The following is a 24108-nucleotide window of genomic DNA, read 5'->3' on the forward strand; positions in this document are numbered from 1 at the left end:
TTGAACGATTCTAGTCTCCTCATAGGAAGGGAAACATATAGCAATTGCCCTTTTGTGACTGGCTTCTTTCACTCACTTTAACGTCTTCAAGGTTCTTCCAAGGTTGCGGCATGTGTTGGAATGTCCTTCCTTTTCAGGGATGAATAATATCCTGTTGTATGTATGTTCCAAATTTGGTGGATCTCTCCATTGGTCAGTGGATGTTTCAGTTATCCCCACCTCTGGGCAGTCATGAGCAGTGCTGCTCTGAACACAGTGGTACAGATGGCCTGTTCAGTCCCCACTTTCAGTTCCCTGGGGTGTAGCCCCAGAAGTACCAATGCCAGATTCGGTGACTGCACTACCTTCCTGTTTGCCACAGTGGCTGTGCCAGTTAGAGCACAGGAGTTCCAGCTTCTCCTTGTCCTTGCCAACACATACTGCTTGCTGTCTTTTTTTTTTTTTATAAGAGTCATCCTTGCAGATGTGAAGTGGTATTTCTTTGTGGTTTCGATTTGTGTTTCCTTAGTGGTTTCGATTTGTGTTTCCTTAGTGGTTAGTCATGTTAAGCATCTTTCCATGTGCTTTTGGTCTTCTTTGGAGAAATGTCTTTTGCTTATTTTTCTTTAAAGATTTATTTTTATTTGAGAGAGAAGAACAAGTGGGAGAGGCAGAGGGAGAAAGAGAGAGAATCTCAAGCAGAGTCTACCCTGAGCACAGAATCTGGTGTGGGGCTTGATCCCATGATTGTGATCTGAGCTGAAGCCAAGAGTTGGATGCCTCACTTTTGCTTATTTTTTAATTGGGTCGGTTGTTTGTCTTAAGATTTTATTTATTTATTAGAGAGAGAGCAAGAACGAAGGGAGGGGCAGAGGGAAAGGGAGAAGCAGACTCCCTACTCAGCAGGAAGCTTGATGCTGGGCTCGACCCCAGGACCCTGAGACCATGACCTGAGCCAAGTCAGATGCTTAACCGACTGAGCCACCTGGGTTGTTTGTTTTTTATGCAGCTTAGTCTTAAGAAAAGTATCTAATAGCCTTGAGTAAACTCATGTTTCTGGGGTGAGACAAATAGCGAACTACTGAAGTAATTTATTAGGCCATTCTAGGAACCCTTGTTGAAAAAATTCAAGGAATTAATGGAGAATGTGAAGAGAAAGCAGAAAAATAAGCAAATATTTTTCTAAAAAGTGGAGAAAAATCTTCAGAAAACAGTAGCAAGCTTTTCCTGCTGGTTTTAGTAGGAAGTAGGTGGTTTGCAAACATACAAGGAGGTAGTGGTGATCGTTGGACCCCAAATACTCACTCAGTCATCACTCCCCATTTGCTAGGGTTGTTACTCATCCCTCTTATATAGCGTAGTGTGGTTGATTGTGATCTGGAATTAGTTCTAAGTTTGGTAGATTCCTAGCTAAAAGTACTTTTCAATCTAAAGAATTTTCTTTTTAAGCAGTAAATTGAAGAGTTCATCTCTATATGAACTTAATCCATTCTGAACCAAATCTGTATAACTTACAGTTGTCATAAACCTGGGGGATTTGTGCAGTAACAGAGTCAGAACCTAGATATTCAGAGGATTGAATTATGTAAGTGAAATTTCAGAAGGGTAGATGTAAAACCTTACCAGTTAGGTGAAGGAAGAATAGCCGCTCTGAAGACCAAGTGGGGGAATCCTGACCTGTACCCCCCTTGTATAGAAAAGAAGTCAGGATTATAGTGATTCCAGGCTGAATGGGAATCCATAGAGTAATCTGGCTGCCAGTAAATCTAATGCTATCTTTAAGTGCCTTAAAAAAAAAGTCCAAATAGGGGTGGCTCAGTCCGTTAAAAGCGTCTGACCGTGATCTTGGAGAGATCAGGAGATTGAGCCCTGCATCTGGTTCTGTGCTGGGCAGGGAGCCTGCTTAAGATTCTCTCGCCCACTCCCTCTGCCCCTGCTCCATCTTCCTCCATTCACGCTTTCTCTCTCTCTCAAAAAAAAAAGTCCCAAGTAGTAATTCCATTGTTTTTCTGTTAATCACATTTATTTCCTTGGTGATTTTCATGGTAGCTTCATGCATATATTTATCCTTTGTTCATCTTTTGCAAATATGATAATCTAAGTGATTATACAGATATTCATTTAGTCATCAAATATTAATTGAGCATGTATTTTATGTGAGTCGCCAGATGATGACTCACTTTACAGGAAAAAATAAGTATATACAAATACGTACACATGATTATTTTTGTACAAATCATATATGTAAATGATTATAATGAGGTGGAATATGATACATACTACTAGGTGCTATGGCATTTCAAACCCTCATGAAGGATGGATCTTAAAGAACTGGAACAAACAGGTAAATGCAGAGATTGTTCTAGGTATAAAAGAGGCACATGCAAATTTGCAAAGGCATGAAACCTGAAACATGGCGTGTCTCAGTCAATAATAATTCTTTTTTGTGTGTGTGTGTGTGTTTCATGGTTTTTTTTTTTTTAATTAATTTTTATTGGTGTTCAATTTACCAACATACAGAAAAACACCCAGTGCTCATCCTGTCAAGTGTCCACCTCAGTGCCCGTCACACATTCCCCTCCAACACCCGCCCTCCTCCCCTTCCACCACCCCTAGTTCATTTCCCCGAGTTAGGAGTCTTTATGTTCTGTCTCCCTTCCTGATATTTCCCAACATTTCTTTTCCCTTCCTTTATATTCCCTTTCACTATTATTTATATTCCCCAAATGAATGAGAACATACACTGTTTGGCCTTCTCCGATTGACTTATTTCACTCAGCATAATACCCTCCAGTTCCATCCACATTGAAGCAAATGCTGGGTATTTGTGTTTCTAATTGCTGAGTAATATTCCATTGTATACATAGACCACATCTTCTTTATCCATTCATCTTTCGATGGACACTGAGGCTCCTTCCACAGTTTGGCTATTGTGGCCATTGCTGATAGAAACATCGGGGTGCAGGTATCCCGACGTTTCATTGCATCTGAATCTTTGGGGTAAATCCCCAGCAGTGCAATTGCTGGGTCGTAGGGCAGGTCTATTTTTAACTCTTTGAGGAACCTCCACACAGTTTTCCAGAGTGGCTGCACCAGTTCACATTCCCACCAACAGTGTAAGAGGGTTCCCTTTTCTCCGCATCCTCTCCAACATTTGTTGTTTCCTGCCTTGTTAATTTTCCCCATTCTCACTGGTGTGAGGTGGTATCTCATTGTGGTTTCGATTTGTATTTCCCTGATGGCAAGTGATGCAGAGCATTTTCTCATGTGCATGTTGGCCATGTCCATGTCTTCCTCTGTGAGATTTCTCTTCATGTCTTTTGCCCATTTCATGATTGGATTGTTTGTTTCTTTGGTGTTGAGTTTAATAAGTTCTTTATAGATTTTGGAAACTAGCCCTTTATCTGATATGTCATTTGCAAATATCTTCTCCCATTCTGTAGGTTGTCTTTGAGTTTTGTTGACTGTATCCTTTGCTGTGCAAAAGCTTCTTATCTTGATGAAGTCCCAATAGTTCATTTTTGCTTTTGTTTCTTTTGCCTTTGTGGATGTATCTTGCAAGAAGTTACTGTGGCTGAGTTCAAAAAGGGTGTTGCCTGTGTTCTCTTCTATGATTTTGATGGACTCTTGTCTCACATTTAGATCTCTCATCTATTTTGAGTTTATCTTTGTGTATGGTGAAAGAGAGTGGTCCAGTTTCATTCTTCTGCATGTGGATGTCCAATTTTCCCAGCACCATTTATTGAAGAGACTGTCTTTCTTCCAATGGATAGTCTTTCCTCCTTTATCGAATATTAAATGACCATACATTTCAGGGTCCACTTCTGGGCTCTCTATTCTGTTCCATTGATCTATGTGTCTGTTTTTGTGCCAGTACCACACTGTCTTGATGACCACAGCTTTGTAGTACAACCTGAAATCTGGCATTGTGATGCCCCCAGCTATGGTTTTCTTTTTTAAAATTCCCCTGGCTATTCGGGGTCTTTTCTGATTCCACACAAATCTTAAAATAATTTGTTCTAACTCTCTGAAGAAAGTCCATGGTATTTTGATAGGGATTGCATTAAACGTGTAAATTGCCCTGGGTAACATTGACATTTTCACAATATTAATTCTGCCAATCCATGAGCATGGAATATTTTTCCATCTCTTTGTGTCTTCCTCAATTTCTTTCAGAAGTGTTCTATAGTTTTTAGGGTACAGATCTTTTACCTCTTTGGTTAGGTTTATTCCCAGGTATCTTATGCTTTTGGGTGCAATTGTAAATGGGATTGACTCCTTAATTTCTCTTTCTTCAGTCTCATTGTTAGTGTATAGAAATGCCACTGACTTCTTCTGGGCATTGATTTTTTATCCTGCCACGCTACCAAATTGCTGTATGAGTTCTAGCAATCTTGGGGTGGAGGCTTTTGGGTTTTCTATGTAGAGTATCATGTCATCGGCGAAGAGGGAGAGTTTGACTTCTTCTTTGCCAATTTGAATGCCTTTAATGTCTTTTTGTTGTCTGATTGCTGAGGCGAGGACTTCCAGAACTATGTTGAACAGCAGTGGTGAGAGTGGACATCCCTGTCTTGTTCCTGATCTTAGGGGAAAGGCTCCCAGTGCTTCCCCATTGAGAATGATATTTGCTGTGGGCTTTTCGTAAATGGCTTTTAAGATGTCAAGGAAAGTTCCCTCTATCCCAACACTCTGAAGGGTTTTGATCAGGAATGGATGCTGTATTTTGTCAAATGCTTTCTCTGCATCTAATGAGAGTATCATATGGTTCTTGGTTTTTCTCTTGCTGATATGATGAATCACATTGATGGTTTTACGAGTGTTGAACCAGCCTTGTGTCCCGGGGATAAATCCTACTTGGTCATGGTGAATAATTTTCTTAATGTGTTGTTGGATCCTATTGGCTAGTATCTTGTTGAGAATTTTTGCATCCATGTTCATCAGGGATATTGGTCTGTAATTCTCCTTTTTGGTGGGGTCTTGTCTGGTTTCGGAATTAAGGTGATGCTGGCCTCATAGAACGAATTTGGAAGTATTGCATCTCTTTCTATCTTTCCAAACAGCTTTAGTAGAATAGGTATGATTTCTTCTTTAAACATTTGATAGAATTCCCCTGGGAAGCCATCTGGCCCTGGACTCTTGTGTCTTGGGAGGTTTTTGATGACTGCTTCAATTTCCTCCCTGGTTATTGGCCTGTTCAGGTTTTCTATTTCTTCCTGCTCCAGTTTTGGTAGTTTGTGGCTTTCCAGGAATGCGTCCATTTCTTCTAGATTTCCTAATTTATTGGCGTACAGCTGTTCATAATATGTTTTTAAAATCGTTTGTATTTCCTTGGTGTTGGTAGTGATCTCTCCTTTCTCATTCATGATTTTATTAATTTGAGTCTTCTCTCTCTTCTTTTTAATAAGGTTGGCTAATGGTTTATCTATCTTATTAATTCTTTCAAAGAACCAACTCCTGGTTCTGTTGATCTGTTCCACAGTTCTTTTGGTCTCGATATCATTTAGTTCTGCTCGAATTTTAATTAACTGTCTTCTTCTGCTGGGGGTGGGGTCTATTTGTTGCTTTTTCTCTAGTTCCTTTATGTGTAAGGTGAGCTTTTGAATTTGAGTTCTTTCCAGTTTTTGAATGGATGCTTGTATTGCGATGTATTTCCCCCTCAGGACTGCTTTTGCTGCATCCCAAAGATTTTGAACGGTTGTATCTTCATTCTCATTCGTTTCCATGAATCTTCTCAATTCTTCCTTAATTTCCTGGTTGACCTTTTCATCTTTTAGCAGGATGGTCCTTAACCTCCACGTGTTTGTGGTCCTTCCAAACTTCTTGTTGTGAATAAGTTCTAATTTCAAGGCATTATGGTCTGAGAATATACAGGGGACTATCCCGATCTTTTGGTATCGGTTCAGACCCGATTTGTGACCCAGTATGTGGTCTATTCTGGAGAAAGTTCCATGTGCACTTGAGAAGAATGTGTATTCAGTTGAGTTTGGATGTAAAGTTCTGTAGATATCTGTGAAATCCATCTGGTCCAGTGTATCATTTAAAGCTCTCGTTTCTTTGGATATGTTGTGCTTAGAAGACCTATCCAGGGTAGAAAGAGCTAGATTGAAGTCACCAAGTATAAGTGTATTATTATCAAAGTATTTCTTCAGTTTGGTTATTAATTGGTTTAAATATTTGGCAGCACCCACATTCGGGGCATATATATTGAGGATTGTTAAGTCCTCTTGTTGGATAGATCCTTTGAGTATGAGATAGTGTCCCTCTTCATCTCTCACTATAGTCTTCGGGGTAAATTTTAATTTATCTGATATAAGGATGGCTACCCCTGCTTTCTTTTGAGGACCATTTGAATGGTAAATGGTTCTCCAACCTTTTATTTTCAGGTTGTATGTGTCCTTCTGTCTAAAATGAGTCTCTTGTAGACAGCAAATAGATGGGTCCTGCTTTTTTATCCAGTCTGAAACCCTGCGCCTTTTGATGGGGTCATTAAGCCCGTTCACATTCAGAGTTACTATTGACAGATATGAGTTTAGTGTCACCATGATATCTATTCAGTCCTTGTTTTTGTGGATTGTTCCACTGAACTTCTTCTTAAAGGGGAATTTTAAGAGTCCCCCTTAAAATTTCTTGCAGAGCTGGTTTGGAGGTTACATATTCTTTCAGTTCCTGCCTGTCTTGGAAGCTCTTTATCTCTCCTTCCATTTTGAATGAAAGCCTTGCTGGATAAAGTATTCTTGGTTGCATGTTCTTTGCATTTAGGACCCTGAATATATCCTGCCAGCCCTTTCTGGCCTGCCAGGTCTCTGTGGAGAGGTCTGCTGTTACCCTAATATTCCTCCCCATAAAAGTCAGGGACTTTTTTTCTCTTGCTGCTTTAAGGATCTTCTCCTTATCTTTGGAATTTGCAAGCTTCACTATTAAATGTCGAGGTGTTGAACGGTTTTTGTTGATTTTAGGGGGGGATCTCTCTATTTCCTGGATCTGAATGCCTGTTCCCCTTCCCAGATTCGGAAAGTTTTCAGCTAGGATTTGTTCAAATACATATTCTAGCCCTCTGTCCCTTTCGGCGCCCTCGGGAACCCCAATTAAACGTAGGTTTTTCTTCCTCAGGCTGTCATTTATTTCCCTTAATCTATCCTCATGGTCTTTTAATTGCCTCTTTTTCCTCAGTTTCCCTCTTTGCCATCAACTTGTCTTCTATGTCACTCACTCGTTCTTCCACCTCGTCAAGCCTCGTCGTTAGGACTTCTAGCTTGGATTGCATCTCATTTAATTGATTTTTAATTTCTGCCTGATTGGATCTAAATTCTGCAGTCATGAAGTCTCTTGAGTCCTTTATGCTTTTTTCTAGAGCCACCAGTAGCTGTACAATAGTGTTTCTGAATTGGTTTTCTGACATTGAATTGTAATCCATATTTTGTAACTCTGTGGGAGAGAGGGCTGTTTCTGATTCTTTTTTTTGAGGTGCTGTTTTCCTTATAGTCATTTTGCTCAGTGCAGAGTGGCCAAAAACAAGTTGTATTGGGAAAAGGAGAAAAAGAGAGAGAAGGAAAGAAAAGAGAAAAAGAAAAAAGAGAAAGAAGAAAAAAAAGGGGGGGGGAAAGAGAAGAAAAAGAGAAAGAAAAAGAAAGGAGAAAAAAAAGGGTGGGGTGGGGTGGGGGAAGCAATCAGAAATCAGGAAGAAAGAAAGAAAAAAAAGCACAAAACAAAACAAGAACAAAAAACAAAAAAACAAAACAAAAAAAAACACGGGGGAGTATCTTCCGATTCTGTACACTTTAAGTCCCTTGACTTCCCCTGGAGCTGGTCCGTGTCGCTGGTCTTCTGGGGGAGGGGCCTGCTGTGCTGATTCTCAGGTGTGAGCACTTGGGGGAGCTGCTCTGCCCCTGCCTGGTGCAGGGCTCAGTGGGGGTTGTTCGCCCCGGGAGGAAGCCACAGTGGCGGGGGCAGCTCTGGGACCCTGGAGTCAGCTCCCGCAGTAGCTCCGGGGCTCTCCGTCTGCAGGGCCTGGGGGCTCCCGGGCGGGGCCGCTGATCTGCTCAGTTCCAGGCAGGAGCTTCCTTGCTGTCCTGGGCCCTCCCGGCCTCTGCCTGTCCCTGGGGGAGGCCGGATCCTGGGCTGTGTCCCGGCGCCCTGTGCTCCGGGGCCTGCGCTGTCGGATTCGCGCTCCTGCCCCGCAGCCCCCTCCGCGGAGCCACCGCCCGAGCCCCTCTGAGCTGTACCTGGAGCCGCGCCGCCCCCTCCGCGGAGCTTCTTCCTCTGCCCGAGCCGCCGCCATTGAGCTGCTCCCGGAGCCCCGCAGCCCCCTCCGCGGAGCCGCCGCCCGAGCCCCTCCGAGCTGTTCCCGGAGCCCCGCAGCCCCCTCCGCGGAGCCGCCGTCCGAGCCCCTCCGAGCTGCTCCGGGTCCCGCCGAGCGCTGCAGCCCTTAGGGAGCTCGGCGCACTCTCCGGGGCGCAGTTCCTCTGTTACTGTCCCAGGGAGCCCGAGGGCATCCCCGCCCTCCTGGGTCCTGCTCTAACTCCCTGCGGGCCCCTTTCCACCCGGGAAGGTTGGTGCAGCTCCTGCTCCTCCGGGACGGGGCTCTCCTGTTCTGGGGACACTTGCCCCGGCCTCAGCCCGGCTCCTCGCGGGGCCCCTCCCCCTTGGAGGCCTTTTGTGTCTTTATTTCTTTTTCCCCGTCTTCCTACCTTGATAGAAGCGCGAACTCTTCTCACTGTAGCGTTCCAGCTGGTCTCTCTTTAAATCTCAGGCCGAATTCGTAAATTTTCAGGATGATTTGAATGTTTTCTAGGTAATTTGTTGAGGACAGGTGACTTGGAGACCCTACTCTTCCGCCGTCTTGCCCCTCAGTCAATAATAATTCTTATTCAGAATGGCTGGTGTGTGTGTGTGTGTGTGTGTGTGTGTGTGTGTGTGTGTATAATAAGTTAGATAGCATTCTTGCCCCAGTAGTGACAATTGTATACCACGCTAAAAAAGTTAGAATTTACACTGTCAATTTTAGGCATTTGGGAGCAACCAGAAATTAAGTGACAATGTGAAATTGCTTTTGAAAAATAGAACTGACAGTAATGCACTAGACTTCTTTGCAAACCTCTTATTTAATCCTTGCGGTTGAGCTCTGAGTTGGGTCACATTGTTATCCTCATTTATGGATGAGGAACTGAAGAAAAGTTAATCACTCAAGGTCAGAAGCAGAAGTCTCCTTAAGCCCTGACCTACCTAACCCTGAAGCCAGCGCTGTCAGCACCTTGATGTACTGCTCGTAGTTGGCATGAGTGAGGGGATGAGGAGAGGGGAGAGGGCTTTCAGGCAGGAAAGGTTCTATGTTCTTGTGGTGCTTAGGGACCTGCAAGGCATGAGGACGGGTCCTCTTGTTTCAACTAATCTGTTTTACATTAATCATGTAACAAATTTCATCTGTACTGTTATCCTGCCTGTTAGAAAGCCTTCTTCTGTGCATAGTTTTGGTTAATGAGCTTGACTCTTCTTTTTACCAGTTCCTTGGGACCGAGCGCATTGAATGCCATCGGGAATGCAGCATCAGTTAAACGAAAAGAATCTTCCCGGAGCTCAGCTCAGTCAAAAGAAAAGAAAAAAAAGAAATCTGCGCTCGACGAAATCATGGAGGTATAGTTTATGAGCTGCTTATCGATGTTTTAGCAGTTAGAGGAATGGCATAATTCAAACTAAGGAAAGTTAAATAGTCTCCTAGTGCTTGGATTAATGTAAAGTCAGAAAATGTATACAGACTAGGTTAGTGGAAGGGAGTCTGGATGCAGTTCCATCTGAGCAGAGTTGGAACCCCTCGTCACAGGTTTATTTTCCTTCCTTGAGTGCTGCCTTCAGAACTCTCCATGTGTTCATGGTCACGGACTTTGGTGGTCCATGAAGCTAGAAATGAAACCCTTGTTCCCCTTCTGTGGCTCTGTGAAATTGGCATCCTCCGTGGATTCCTCCCACCAAACTGTGCTCTCCTCTTTCCTCTGACTTCCACGGGCCACCTCCTAGCCAGCAAGAGGAAGCTGTGACGTATTTTGAATTTGACTTAACCTAATAGCTAAGCCTATATGATGAATCCTTGAAAATCTGTGATTTAGAATCGAGGACCATTCTTTGGCTCTAAATCTACGTGCACATTAAGAGCAGTTCTAAATCTTCCTCTCTCTGTTTCCACACATAGCCTTATCAATACATTTATGAAGTAAGTAGAAAGGATAAGGACAGGCAAAGAGAAAAGAAATGGATATAAGAACTGACTTGTTTTTCTTGTAATACCATTTCCTCTCGTCTCCCCAACCTTCCCCTCATTTCTGAAGGGATAGAGACAGCTGTTTGGTGTTCCCCATTACTGGGTGCTCTTACAAGGCCGAGCGGTCTAACCCATAGAGTATAATATGAAATATGTATACTAGAAGGTGTGGTTGCTCCATCACTGAGCAAATACTGAGTGGCTCTTCTGTGCCGGGCATTGTGTGAGGTCCTGTGTTGTTGTAGCAGGGAGAAACCTATGTGTCACGGGGCTTTCAGTCTGGTAAGAGAGGTGTTCCCCAAACAAGTGAACCAGTGAGTAAGTTATTACAAAATGCCAAGTGCTAGGGGGACCTAAGGGCAGGCCATAGGGGATAGCTTGTGAAGAGGTACCAAGGCAGGAAAGGTCTTGAGTTCAGCATCTGAAGGAAAGATCCACATGGCTGGAGCATGGCGATTACAAGAGTAAATGCCATTTGCAGTTTGATAGAAAAGTAGAAACATCTTAGACGTCTCGATAGGCCACGACAGGGAGTCCCTGAATCTAATTCAAAGTAAAATGGGAAGCCAGATCTGCCCCCTACCTTTGTAAAACCTGCTAAATTTAGAATGTTCTTTGTTACATTGGAAAGTTGGAGAAATTTAAATGGAATTTATTATCAACCAAAGGATCATGGTGGTTTGATCCATTGAAAGTTGGTACTTAGGGGTTCACTTAAGGCCTCTGAGAAAGAAAAAGGTGTATTTCCCTCCAGACAGCACTCTTTCTTTGGACACCCTTTTGCTTATATCTCTCATTATATTTTTCTTGCCCTACATTCACAAGATTTATTATCCTTCTCAGAGAAGCCCCTTTTTGCCATCAGACTGTGCAAAATTAGTTATAAGTGTGTATTTACCACATGAAAATGTTGGCGGGTTTTCCAGCTTATAACAGGTACATGGAGGGAAGCAGGGAAAGAAAGGGTGTTATAGCACAGGCACGTGGCCTTGCACTGTCAACTAAGTAGAGGTTGCTCATGTTTATTTTCTTGATCAGTTGACATGCTTTATCATATAATTTTGTAAATCCAAGTGTGTGGGTTTGTTTTTTTTTTTTAAAGATTTTATTTATTTAATCATGAGAGACACACACAGAGAGAGAGGCAGAGACACAGGCAGAGGGAGAAGCAGGCTCCATGCAGGGAGCCCGACGTGGGACTCGATCCCGGGTCTCCAGGGTCATGCCCGTGTGTGGGTTTTTTTTAAAAGATTTTATTTATTTATTTATTTATTTATTTATTTATTTATTTATTTATTTATTTATATTGGAGTTCAATTTGCCAGCATATAGCATAACACCCAGTGCTCATCCCATCAAGTGCCCCCCTCAGTGCCCATCACCCAGTCACCCCACGCACCTCCCTTTCCACCACCCCTTGTTCGTTTCCCAGAGTAAGGAGTCTCTCATCCCATCAAGTGCCCCCCTCAGTGCCCGTCACCCAGTCATCCCACCCACCTCCCTTTCCACCACCCCTTCCTTGTTCGTTTCCCAGAGGTACGAGTCTCTCATGTTCTGTCTCCCTTTCTGATATTTCCCACTCATTTTTTTCTCCATTCCCCTTTATTCCCTTTCACTATTTTTTATATTCCCCAAATGAATGAGACCATATAATGTTTGTCCTTCTCCGATTGACTTATTTCACTCAGCATAATCCCCTCCAGTTCCATCCACGTCGAAGCAAATGGTGGGTATTCATCGTTTCTAATGGCTGAGGAATATTCCACTGTATACATAGACCACATCTTCTTTATCCATTCATCTTTTGATGAACACTGAGGCTCCTTCCACAGTTTGGCTATTGTGGACATTGCTGCTAGAAACATCGGGGTGCAGGTGTCCCGGCGTTTCATTGCATCTGTATAAAGATTTTATTTTTAAGTGGTCTCTACACTCAACGTGGAACTCAAACCCACAACCCCAAGATCAAGAGTCACACACTCTGCCAACTGATCCAAATGGGTGCGCCCCTCCTCAAAGTGTTTTTTTTTTCTTTTAATCAAAAATTAATTGCAAAAAGTGTTTATTTGTATTTGTCAGAGCTTGTAAATTCCACAGATCTCTTTTTGAGGTATATGTTTTATGCTATTCTTTCGCTACATAGAATGGTATTTAAAATAATTGGAGAATTTTAAAGAGTGGATTCTATGAATGTCTTCTGTGTTCTACAGATTGAAGAGGAAAAGAAAAGAACTGCCCGAACAGACCACTGGCTACAGCCGGTACGTACTCAGCTGGAGCTTCTTAAGTACTGAATGCTTTTAAAAAAGTGAATAATGTAAAGAGCATTTGGGATAAATGACTGAGTTTCTCAAATATACTTAAATTGTTTGTATATATAACTTTCATGACTTTTCTTTTTATCTGATCTTAACTGATCAGTTGCACCTGTATTGGAGAATTACTTCACCTTTACAGGCTGGTCAGATTTCTTGAGTTTAATGTCAGATTTGTTTGTGGACGTCTTGAATTTAAGCCTGGAATTATTTCCAATTTTTGCTCTAAGACAAGGGTTGTGTTTTCAGAAATGGGACTGGAAGGTGAAATCGTGAATGTCAAAGTTATTTGTTTTCAACTTACAGCTTATTGAACTTGAAATCTCTCTTTAGGTACTTTGTCAAAAAAAAGCCAGTTTTAATTTTACAAACATCAAGTAAAGCTTTGTATTTTACCGTGTATTTATTATTGTTGTTATTCTAAGCTAATAATTTTAAAACATTTAAATAATTTGAAAAAGTATTACTTCTCGATGCTCTGTCTTGAACTTAGATGTAAAGTTTTCATAAGACGCTCAGGGTGCCTTCATTAAAGCTCCTGAAAAAAGCTGGTTTGATCAATAATAGGAGACTGAAAAGTAGTGAGAGTGTGTCATTTAGATCATTTTGATTCAGAAAGTAATATTAATAATAACCTTGAAGGTCAAGAAATCCCACATTCTCAATCACATTTTCATTGTCCTGCTTCTTCTAAGCTTGAAAATAATTTTACTTCCGTATCTTAGTTTGTGGTCTTCTACATGGGAGGCATTTCTTTCCTGAAAGAACTTTCCCGAAACCGCAAGTTGGCATCCCCTGAGACTCTATTATGTTGTAAAAAGAAAAAGAAAGAAAAAAGTTAAAAATTCCCAGGTTTTGAGGGACTGAGCACAATTTCTGGAGCTTTCTTTCCAGCGTAGGTTACATTTGCTGTTTCCTGTGTACCTTTTTGGCCACGACAGTTTTATGCCTGAGCTCAGTGTATCCCAGACTTCCTGTACGTTTGCTTTTTGTTGCTGGCGGCACCAGCTAGGTCAAGGTGGGGGGCCTTGTCTCACATTCCTTACGCCCAGGTAAATGCAGAGTCGTTTAGAGTCTGTGATGTTCCAGAAAACCCATGGCCATGAGAAGGATCAGGAAGCAAGTTAGCTAATGTGAAAATACTTGCTGTGTTAAATAGGGAATGAGTCCTCTTATATCAATCCTATAAGGTAATTCCTGTTATAATTCCCATTTTATAGGTAAGAAAAGAGGCGTAAAGCATTTGAGTAATTTCCCGAAGGACATAAGTAAGCACTGAGTCAGGATCTCCCTGGCAATCTGATTCTGTAAGGTTGTGATTTCAACTGGTCAACAGTACTGCTTCCTGGGATGTGTCAGGCCCCCTGACTCCCCATCTCTGAGTACAGGTTTAGTCAAGATTAGTAAAGGGTGGGTCTGAAGGGAGGAAACCACCCATGTTTTGTTTTGTTTTCTCCATTCCGGTAGCTAGCATTTGAATTTTTTTTTAAGATTTTATTTATTTATTTCAAAGAGAGAGAGTGCACAAGCAGGGGGAGGGGCAGAGGGAGAAGCAGGCTCCCTGCTGAGCAGAGAACCTGATGCAGGGCCCCATCCCAGGACCCCAATATCATGATGTGAGCTGAAGGCAGATGCTTCACTGACTGATCCCCACAGGAGTCCCACTTAGCATTGAATATTAATAGTTTGATTATTGTGTATGAAAATATAATCAAGAATTTTGCTGAAAGCAGTCATTCTTACCATAGAGAAATTCACAAATTCTTAGAGAAGTGTTTTTTCCAGGTTAGATATTTTACTACTATTACTATCCAGTCTCCTATAGCAAAATGCATATTTTCACCATCCTCCTGGGTGATTCTGATGTGCCCTTCATTGGTTTAAAGGAAAAAGAAAACCAAAAGAAAAAAAGAAAGAAAGAAAGCATTACAAGTTTTAATTAGCCCAAAAATTTTCTTCCCACTGATAATACTTTCAGTTATATTCTATGTTTGATAATTCTCTCATAATAAAGTATTCCCGTTTTTTTTTTCCTGGTTCCTTCTACAGAGTATTACAGTAAAAGTGAGGATCATCCAACAGTTGCTCTGATGACCCTGTGTGTCACTTATGTTGAAATGGTCAATATGTTGTTTTTTTTTTAAATGATCAATATGTTTGTTAAAATAACCAGCAGTCCACACAGATAGATTGGAGAGCTTTATGTTTAAACTCAGAAAAGAAATACTTTGAACAGATCTATTGCATGAGCAAGTGTCAGTAAGCCCAATGATGTAATGAGTTAGCTCCATATAATGAGCGTGTACCCATGAGGGCCTTTGAGAAACTTAGCCCGGAAATACTCTGGCTAAATCAGAGAAGCTGTTTGGTATTAGTTGGCTTCATTTAGAAAGTCTTCGATTCTTGGGCAACCCCTCTTGGGTCACCCCCCTTTTTAGGAGCTTAGTACTATCACTCAGTAAATTTTGCCTTGTTATCATTTAATAAATCTTGCTTTGCTGCCCAGTAGGGGGAAAAAAAAAAACAAAACCTTAGATTCTTAGACACTTAAGAGTAAGACCATTCACGTTTTCTCTTTAATACATTTTTCTGCTATAATATATCCCCCCCAAATCCTTACTGAATTTTGATTCATAATATTTTTAGACTGGCTTACTGTGAACATCTAGTACCTCTTTTACATTCACTTGAAGTAACAAATACAGAATCACTACAGTGACTGTAGCATTAAGTCAGGATTGAATTTTCATGATTAGCCGTTAGTTCGTCTAAATCAGGAAAATGATGATAAAGAACCAAACTCAGAATGCATTAATATGAAATAAGCCCAGATTTCTCTCCCATTTGAGAATTAGATGTTCAGAAGAACGATACTTTTAGCTGAAGCTAATATGGGAAAATCCAGTGTGTATCAAAAATTCAGAGTAACATAATGAGAAAAGAACATTGTGGAAAATGTCATGCGTGAGCTCAAAGACTCAGTTCCTTGCAATTCCCAGTGAGACTTGCCATCTGAGTTTTTATCAACAGCGAACACCAGCAGTGTAATATCTTCGGCCCTATTCACTTCCTTGAATGAAGAGAGAGAAAGAAGTTATTTGTGAAAGACGTGGATTCATAGGGTCGAGATTGGCAAATAAAAGTCCTAGATTTCAAGAGACCTTCAGTGTCGAAATCAGCCTTGAGGCAGGTACTGTCTTACCTCTTGGTAGTCATGTTGAATAAAGGGAGAAGAAATAAAGGATCACTACGGGAATGCTCTGCCGTAATCGGGAAGGCTTAGAACTCCAGAATTTCCTATTTAGCAGAGCAGTTTACGTTTTGGCCGTGATTCTTGGTGAACGTGATTTAAAGTGAAGGAGTAAACCTGAAAAGATGATTTAGGTCTTTTCCTTTCATCTTTATTCTCTCGTTGTTGTTATTTTCTAGGAAATCATCGTGAAAATTATAACCAAAAAACTTGGAGAGAAATATCATAAGAAAAAGGGTGTTGTTAAGGTAAGGACAGGAGGCTGGGAATGGAATTTGTCAAGAGCTGGTGGCCGGCAGAGTCAGGCCATTTTTGTCCCTGAAAAATCAAATCCTCAGGGCGGGAGACTTGTGTCTGAGGTGCCTGATGGTTCATGAAAGGAAAGTGAATTCATAATTGTTGGGAAAATGATTCATTTCACAACAACATAGTTTATATTTAACTTTGGTGCTTCCTTACTGGAGCAGTTCCAAGGACGACTCCCTTGTGTTTTGCCTGAGAGACTTCTAGCTGCCCTAGGATTTTAAAATTTAAAAATCTACGCTCCAGTCCTCACTGCCATTCCTAAATCATTCCATTCCGGCACCCGGCATTGTGCATGCACAAATGCCCTTCTGTTGTACTTGAAGCTCGGCATTCTTCCTCTCACTGTGTTTGCTGAAGTTGTATTGTAAGATCACCAACCAGTCTTTTATTCTTTACAGATGAAAACCTTTGCTAAGTCTTGAATTGAATTCTTTATTAGGAAGCATAGAATCACTATATCATATACCCGAAACTAATAGAACACTGTGTATTAACTCTGCTGGAATTTAAATTTAAAAACGTAATAAGGGGATCCCTGGGTGGCTCAGTGGTTTGGCACCTGCCTTTGGCCCAGGGCGCGATCCTGGAGTCCCGGGATCGAGTCCCGCGTCAGGCTCCTGGCATGAAGCCTGCTTCTCCCTCTGTGTCTCTGCCTCTCTCTCTCCCTATGTCTATCATGAATAAATAAATAAATAAATCTTAAAAAAAAAAAGTAATACATGTTTTTAAAAATTAAAAAGCACAGAATGAGAAGTCGTATATGGAATCTATAAAATAGTGTCATTTATAGCAGGAGTTGCTCTTACCTTTTGACTGGAATTTCGTTTGTTTTCATGTTAACCTATTTCTGTCCTTTGAAATTTGTGTGCACTTATTTCTGCTATTATAAAAGTGTTGATTTCACATGACAGGAAGTAATTGACAAATATACAGCTGTTGTAAAGATGATTGACTCTGGAGACAAGCTGAAACTTGACCAGACTCATTTAGAAACAGTAATTCCAGCACCAGGTAAATCTTTTTGCAGACCATTTAATGTCTATGCTATTAAAATTGGTGATTCCATCCTTAAAACCAGGGTTTCTCAACACTACCTAACAGTTATAGACATGGATTTCCTTTCTAGAAATTTGTAGGTGCCAATAGAACTGATGTGCTTCATTTCAGGCGACACGATAGTTTACCAGTCCTCTGTGAAAGCTGTTTTGTGGCGTGAATAAATTTCCCCTTCCTGGAATCCTTTTTTTTTTCCTGAAGCAAAACACAAACTCATAAGGAAAAAAATATCAGTCATACTCTGGTTGTTATTAATATATTTTTTTGGCTACCTAAGATGGTAAAATAAAATTCAGTATTGTTTTGCTTTTTCTCTTCCTTAATTGTCTTTATCATTTAAGTACTTCTAAATATCTAGTATGAATTCTACCTTGTTTAGGTGGTTTGCCTCTGACCTGAAGCCTTCATAACGGTATCATCGCTGGCACTAGTGGTAGTGTTAGTCTGTATAAAACTTCCACTTATCAGATCATTTATTCTTTCCTTCTAAAATAAAACTCATTTTATGGCTTAAAAAAAATTTTCTTTTCAGCTTTAGTGAGATATAATTGACATTCAAAAAGCTGCACTTGTATAAAGTATACAGTTTGATCAGTTTTAACCCATGAATACTCTTGCAAAACCATCCCTGCGATGGAGCTTACAGGTGTACCCATTACCTCCCCCCCTCCCCCAGTTTTATCACTGCCCTTTATCATCCTTCCTTGCCACCCCTCCACTCTTGCCTCCCATGTCCCCCAGGGCAACCACTTGTGTACTTTCCATCACTATAGAAAAGTTTGTATCTGTCTAGAATTTTATATGAATGAAATCATACTCTGTGTCCTGATTTTTGGCCTGGCATCTTTCATTAAGCGCAATTATTTTGGATCCCTGCATGTTGTCACATAATGTGTAGCTTCTTTCTGTTGTGAAGTAGGGTTTCACTGTATGGATATACCACTTTTCATTTAGTCACCTTTTGATAGACACTTCAGTTACAGGTTTTTGACCGTTACAAGTAAAACTTCCAAGAACATTCACACACAAGTCTTTATATGGACATAGGGTTTCTTTTCTATGGGGAAAATACTTAGAATGGCTCACTCAAGGCAGGATATGTTTAACTTTTTATGAAACTGCCAAACCATCCTGTGATTTTTAAAAAGAGGCAAAGTGAGGCGCCTGGGTGGCTCAATTGGTTAAGTGTCTGACTCTTCATTTTGGCTCAGGTCATGATCTCAGGGTCCTGAGATCAAGCCCTGCATCAGGCTCCATGCTTAAGATTTTCCGTCTCCCTCTGCTCCTCTCCCCTCTCCCCTCTGCTCACACACCTCTCTCTCTCTTTAAAAAAAAAGAAAAAAGCCAAAGTAAGCTAATTTTTCTTTTCTGATTATTTCTGGACCCTAAGTACCTTCTACTTGCAATCTAAGGCTAAAATGTATCCCTTTGACAAGTGAAAAAAAACCATGAGGATTCCTATAACATTACAGTCCTGAAGGCATCTACAGACTATCCTTTAGAATATTAGAGTTCTAAAAGGATTAAGGACTTTTAAGAGGGTGTCATTCAGTGTAACTACACTTTGCTGTAACAAGATAGAAGAAAAAAGTGAACATTTCTTTGCGTTCAGTGTGATATTCTCTTCTACTGCAGGAAAAAGAATTCTTGTTTTAAATGGAGGCTACAGAGGAAATGAAGGCACCTTAGAATCCATCAATGAGAAGACTTTCTCAGCTACAATAGTCATTGAAACTGTACGTACATTTACACAAAGAATTTCTAAATGCTTTAAAAAGATGCCATGGGTCCTTTTCATTGGGTTGGTCTTTGTTTTATTTTAGAGTCTGGGTTTTTTTGTTTGTCTTCTCTCCTATATGGAAATCTGTAAGCTTAGTTTCTGTAATGACTGCCCTTGTAAAGTATTTCGTTTCCAGATTTCAAAAGAAATGCATGTGTGCCTTAGTCCACGCGAGCTGCTGTAACAGAATGCCATAGACTGGGTGGCTTAGAAGCAAATATGGTTTTCACAGGTCTGAGGGCTGGAAGTCCCAAGAACAAGGCACTGGCAGATTTACTGTCTGCTGAGGGCCTGCTTCCTGGCTCCTGTGTCCTCACATGATGGAAGCAACAAAGGAGCTCTCCAGGGTCTTTATAAGGGCATCAGTCCATTCATGAGGGCCCCACCCCCACGACCCCATCACTCCCCAAAAGCCCCACCACCAAATACGGTCCCAATTGGGCATTAGGTGACATCCATGAATTCTGTTGGGGGGGAAGGGGACAACACACTCAGTCTACAGCAATATTCATTGTGTAAAACCTGAAAAGGTCAATTGAATACAAATAACTTTAAAAATTACCCATAATCTCCTGGCCAGATAACTCCCTTTAGTATTTTGACCTGTTCCTTTCCAGTCTGTATTTTATAAAATTGTATGCGGTATGTTCAGTTTCACATCTCAACTTTTTTCCCTCACATGTAATATAAAACTCAATCTGGCATAATATATAATTAGGGGAATATAGAGGCAGAATTAATGGAGGAAGAGCCCTTATTTTAATGAGTCCTTCCCTTCTTTCATAAAGGGCTAAAGGTAGTGGAGTTAATAAAGTAATTTAAGGAAATCTGATGTGCAAGTGTTTGCTGCAGAGCGGATGGCTCGCGGACAGGTCTGCGAGTGTGGCCCAGTGAGGCCTGAGGTGTCTTCTGGGGGGAGGAAGGGCCTGAAACGGGCTTTCCCCCAACCATATAATGCATTTTGAAACTTCAAACAATGGTGCTGTGACTCTTAGTGAAATCCCTTTTTACATCCAGTGCAGTAAGTTAGCACTTGGGGGGATAATAGGCCCTCGGAGAGTCTGAGGACCCTCCTGAGTCCTCTCTAGAACTTACAGTAACTGCCCAATTTCATGTGTGGTGTTGTAGGCACCTAAACCCATCTCGGGACTACGTTTGGAAAAATCATGTAGGTCGTTATCTGAGAGAAACCACATTTAAATAAATTGAGCGTTTTTTTTCTGTCCCTGACAACATGAACTTAAAAACTGTCACTAACATAAACTAAGAGAAGGAAAGGAAGGGGCATCTCCTGGTATTGAGACATTTACTAGTCTAATTAAATTAATAGATTGAGGTTCTTTTTTAATTAAAACTCAGTTTTTCTCTCTGTCTCAGTCAGTATAACGTCATGGAAAATCTCATATTTCCTTGGCAAAATGATTCTCCCGCACTTTGTATACTCTCCAGTTTAGATCCTGCTTCAACTCATGCTTTCATCTCAGGCAATGCAAAACGTCTAATCAGCATGGAGGACATTCTAGGCTCCGTCCAGATCCCTTTGGGTCGCAGTCTGGTTTTCGCGGGCCCATTCTTTGCTCCCTCGCTGTGACCCGAGCTGCTGCTTCCTGAGCTTGCATGCCATACAGAGCTGAACTGAGGCAGGAGCTAGGAGGACACCCACATAACAGGCCTGCTTGCCTGCAAAGCAGCGTGTACTTTTAAGAGATCACCTGCTTCTTTACTTTTCTTTCACACCTTCCCCCCAATTTAAAAATAATCTGTTTGCATTTGTGTGTCCACTTAGCTGTGTCCCCACAGTTCCATTATATCATTGCCATGAAACACATGAACTTTCCAAATGATTTCTCCCACTAGTTTATCATTTCTGGTGTCTAAAATTGTGGCATCAGTATCAAAATATTTGAAATTTACTCATTTAATAAGCAAATTTTTAAATATTCCACAAATTTTTTAAAAACAGTCTAAGCCTTTTACCTTAGCTGTTTGCCTAATTAACCAAATGACTGGCTCCCTTATTCCCCAGCTTTGTATTCTTACCAGAAAAGCGTACTTGTCCACAGGCCTTTACGCTTGGTAACAAAAGATCCAACCCGAGTCATACTTTATCTGGGAACTTACTTCCTTTAAACACAGTCATTATTACATATTAAAGGAGTAGCATTTTAAAAAGGATTATGAAGGAGAGGTATGATCCTCAATAAAAAGTTAAAATCTCACTTCAAGGTGAGAGTCATCATCATCATCATTTTATATTTTGCAAGAGAGAGGACCAGCTTTCAAATTTTAACCAGAAGACTTAATAAGAGCCAAGAATTATTGAGCTCCTACTCCTTTTATGCTCCAGATATTATTCTAACTTCATTGACTCATTATATTTCCCAGCAGCCCAGTAACTGAGATCCTATTATTATTCCCCTCAGGGGATGGTGGGGCACCAAAAGGTCGAGTCACTGGCTGAGGATGGTATTTGAACTCAGTCTGGGCTCAGGCCACGTTCTTGCCTCTGTGCTCCCAGGTGGTGTCCACTTCTGTGATAGCTGTTCTTTCCCAATGTCCAGATTTCCCATTTTCTCTTCTTTTAAATACAAACAGAAAAAGCAAATATGTTTAAAGTTGGGCTCATTTTCTGTAAGAAAGACCAGCCGAATTGTCAGAGCTCAACTATAAACACATCTGAATGGGAGTATCTGAATTGCTTAAAATAATATTTGCTGTTGAAAAAGAAACCCCCAAATGGCACAAACACACACAACAGAATTTAACTTCTCATTCTAAAATCCAAAATGGGTGTTCTTGATCAGGGACTAGCTCTTCTCTGAGGAGTGGTTTGTGAGCCTGGCCAGGATCTTTCCAGCTCATGTCTCCATCACCTTCAGCAAGTGGCTATTACAATTGCCATGTTCATGTGCTTCAGATGGGCCCCGGGGACTGTGGCAGGCTGTGTGTGAGGACAGCATGGCCTGGGCCTGGAGGTGGTGTGTGTCACTTCTGTTCAACTCTGTGGCTGGAGCTCCATCCTGTGACCACATCTCACCACACGGGGAAGCAGGGACACTGTCTAGTGAGCAGGGGACATGCCCAACAGCTAGCAGGTCCCAGCTGCAACATGTCGTGATAACACATTTCACATGTCCCAAAAAAGTCATGGCACTTCTTAATGACTATGCCATAGAATATTTTAAAATTCATACTCCCATAAAAATGTTGGCTACCCTAATGGTATTAGAGGGAGGGGTATGGAAAAGGCATAGATGGATCTTTAAGGGTAGTGTCATTTTCTTGTTTTAAGTACTTGTGTATTTTTAATCTTTTTTTCCCATTTGTTTAACTTGTAGGGCCCTTTAAAAGGACGCAGAGTTGAAGGAATTCAATACGAAGACATTTCTAAACTTGCCTGAGTTTGAAAATCTTTTAACACATTAAAATCCTAAAGCATCAAATTGGTGTTCACCAAGGCATTATGAGACTCTACTGTGTTAGGGTGTTTCTTTTGTATAAAGCAAATGGATTTATTTAAATATTACTGTATAGTTGTTCAGCAAAGCTTATAGCAAAATCTAATTATGTCTCACGAAGTATCAGAACAATGTAATTTTGTTCGTGTTTTGTTTCCTTTGTAATATTTCCTTAATGATTTTTTAATCTTCATTAAAAGAATGTTATTGAAAACTATTTTATATAAGATGATTTAGAACCCTGCAGTTAAAGGAAATTCTTCATATACTCTATATTTTCTATAGTAAAGTGGTAAAGTTGAACTATAAATATAATTACACTTTTTAAAGTCAGACTATAAATAGAGTCACAGCTTTATTGAGATAGAGCTCACACACCATATAACTTTGCCCATTTAAAGTGTACAATTCAGCGGGTTTTAGTATATTTATGGAGTTGGGCACCCGTCCCCTCCACTGTTTAATTTTAGAACATTGTCATCACTGCAGAAAGATACCTGTGCTCATGGTCACTCTCTGTCCTCCCTCAGGCCCTGGCACCCACTAGTTTACTTCTGGTTTCCATGATTTTCCTGTTCTGGGCATTTCACATCAGTGGAATTGTACAACCTGTGGTCTTTTTATGATGAACTTCTTTCATGCAGCATCATGCTTTCTAGGACCATCCACATCCGGGCACAGATTAGTACTTCCCTCCTCTTCCCTGCTGCACCGTAGTCCACCATATGGGTAGGCCACACTTTTAAAATCCATCTGTCAGTTGATGGGCATTCTGACTGTTTCTGCTTTGGCCTGTTGTGAGCAATGCTGCTCTCTGAACTTTCATGTACCAGGTCTTCTGTGGACATACGTTTTCAGCGCCTGGGGATGGAGTCGCTGAGGTTTCCTGTAACTCATGATACCATGCTTAACATTTTAAGCAGTCCATTTTACAATCCCATCAACAATGTGAAACTATACACTTTTAAATTATAGAGCCAAAGGGATGCCAAAGAAAGGAAATGCACCTCATAGTTGGATTATGAAAAAGAATTTAAAAAAATAAATGTACAGTTCACATGTTCACATGACAAAAGGAGCGGACCTTAACTTCCAGTAGGGTTCAGAGAGTATCAGGGCTTGGTCTCTACCACTCTTCCTTTCTCTGTGTTGGCTCCACTCTCAGTCCCTCACACCAGGAAGATGGCTGCCAGTATCCCTGGCTTCACATCTTACTTTTCTCCCACAGTTTTTTTTGTTTTTTTTTTTAAGATTTTATTTATTCATGAGACACACACAGAGAGAAGCAGAGACATAGACAGAGTGAGAAGCAAGTTCCTTATGGGGAGCCCAATGTGGAACTTGATCTCAGGACCTCGGGGACCATGACCTAAGCCAAAGGCAGATGCTCAACCGCTGAGCCACCCAGGAGTCCCTCTCCCACAGTTCAAGCAGAAGATCAGAATTGAGGTTTAACTGGTCCACACTGGGACAAATCACTCCAAATGCAAGGGTTGGACTATCCTGATTGGCCAGACTTGGGTTGTGTTCCAGCCTCTAGGCCATCTGTCTTGGACTTAGCCGAAGGGAGAGGCGATAAATTCTGTTGTCAGAGAGTAGGAGAATATGTGCTGGGAAACAAACAGAAGACAGCATAAGAAATAGTAACGGGATGATCCCGATACCTTTTGCCAACACGACTCTTCAGGATGAATTCAAGTGTGTCTGAACTA

The 24108-nt window shown here is 41.1% G+C and overlaps 1 protein-coding gene across 1 annotated transcript in view; it reads left to right on the top strand.

Annotated features, from left to right (window-relative positions):
- The window catches only part of KIN (Kin17 DNA and RNA binding protein), a 43274-nt gene extending 19404 nt beyond the window's left edge, over window positions 1-23870 (top strand). The window contains exons 8-13 of the mRNA XM_041767883.1: window positions 9480-9609; window positions 12442-12492; window positions 15976-16044; window positions 17014-17113; window positions 18794-18894; window positions 22277-23870. Of these exons, the coding sequence (XP_041623817.1) occupies window positions 9480-9609; window positions 12442-12492; window positions 15976-16044; window positions 17014-17113; window positions 18794-18894; window positions 22277-22339 (514 nt within the window). The 3' untranslated portion in view covers window positions 22340-23870. The remainder of the gene's footprint in view (window positions 1-9479; window positions 9610-12441; window positions 12493-15975; window positions 16045-17013; window positions 17114-18793; window positions 18895-22276) is intronic.
- The last annotated feature ends 238 nt before the right edge of the window (window positions 23871-24108 follow it).

The sequence above is a fragment of the Vulpes lagopus genome, chromosome 8 (genome assembly GCF_018345385.1).
Source record: "Vulpes lagopus strain Blue_001 chromosome 8, ASM1834538v1, whole genome shotgun sequence".
NCBI classification, from domain to species: domain Eukaryota; kingdom Metazoa; phylum Chordata; class Mammalia; order Carnivora; family Canidae; genus Vulpes; species Vulpes lagopus.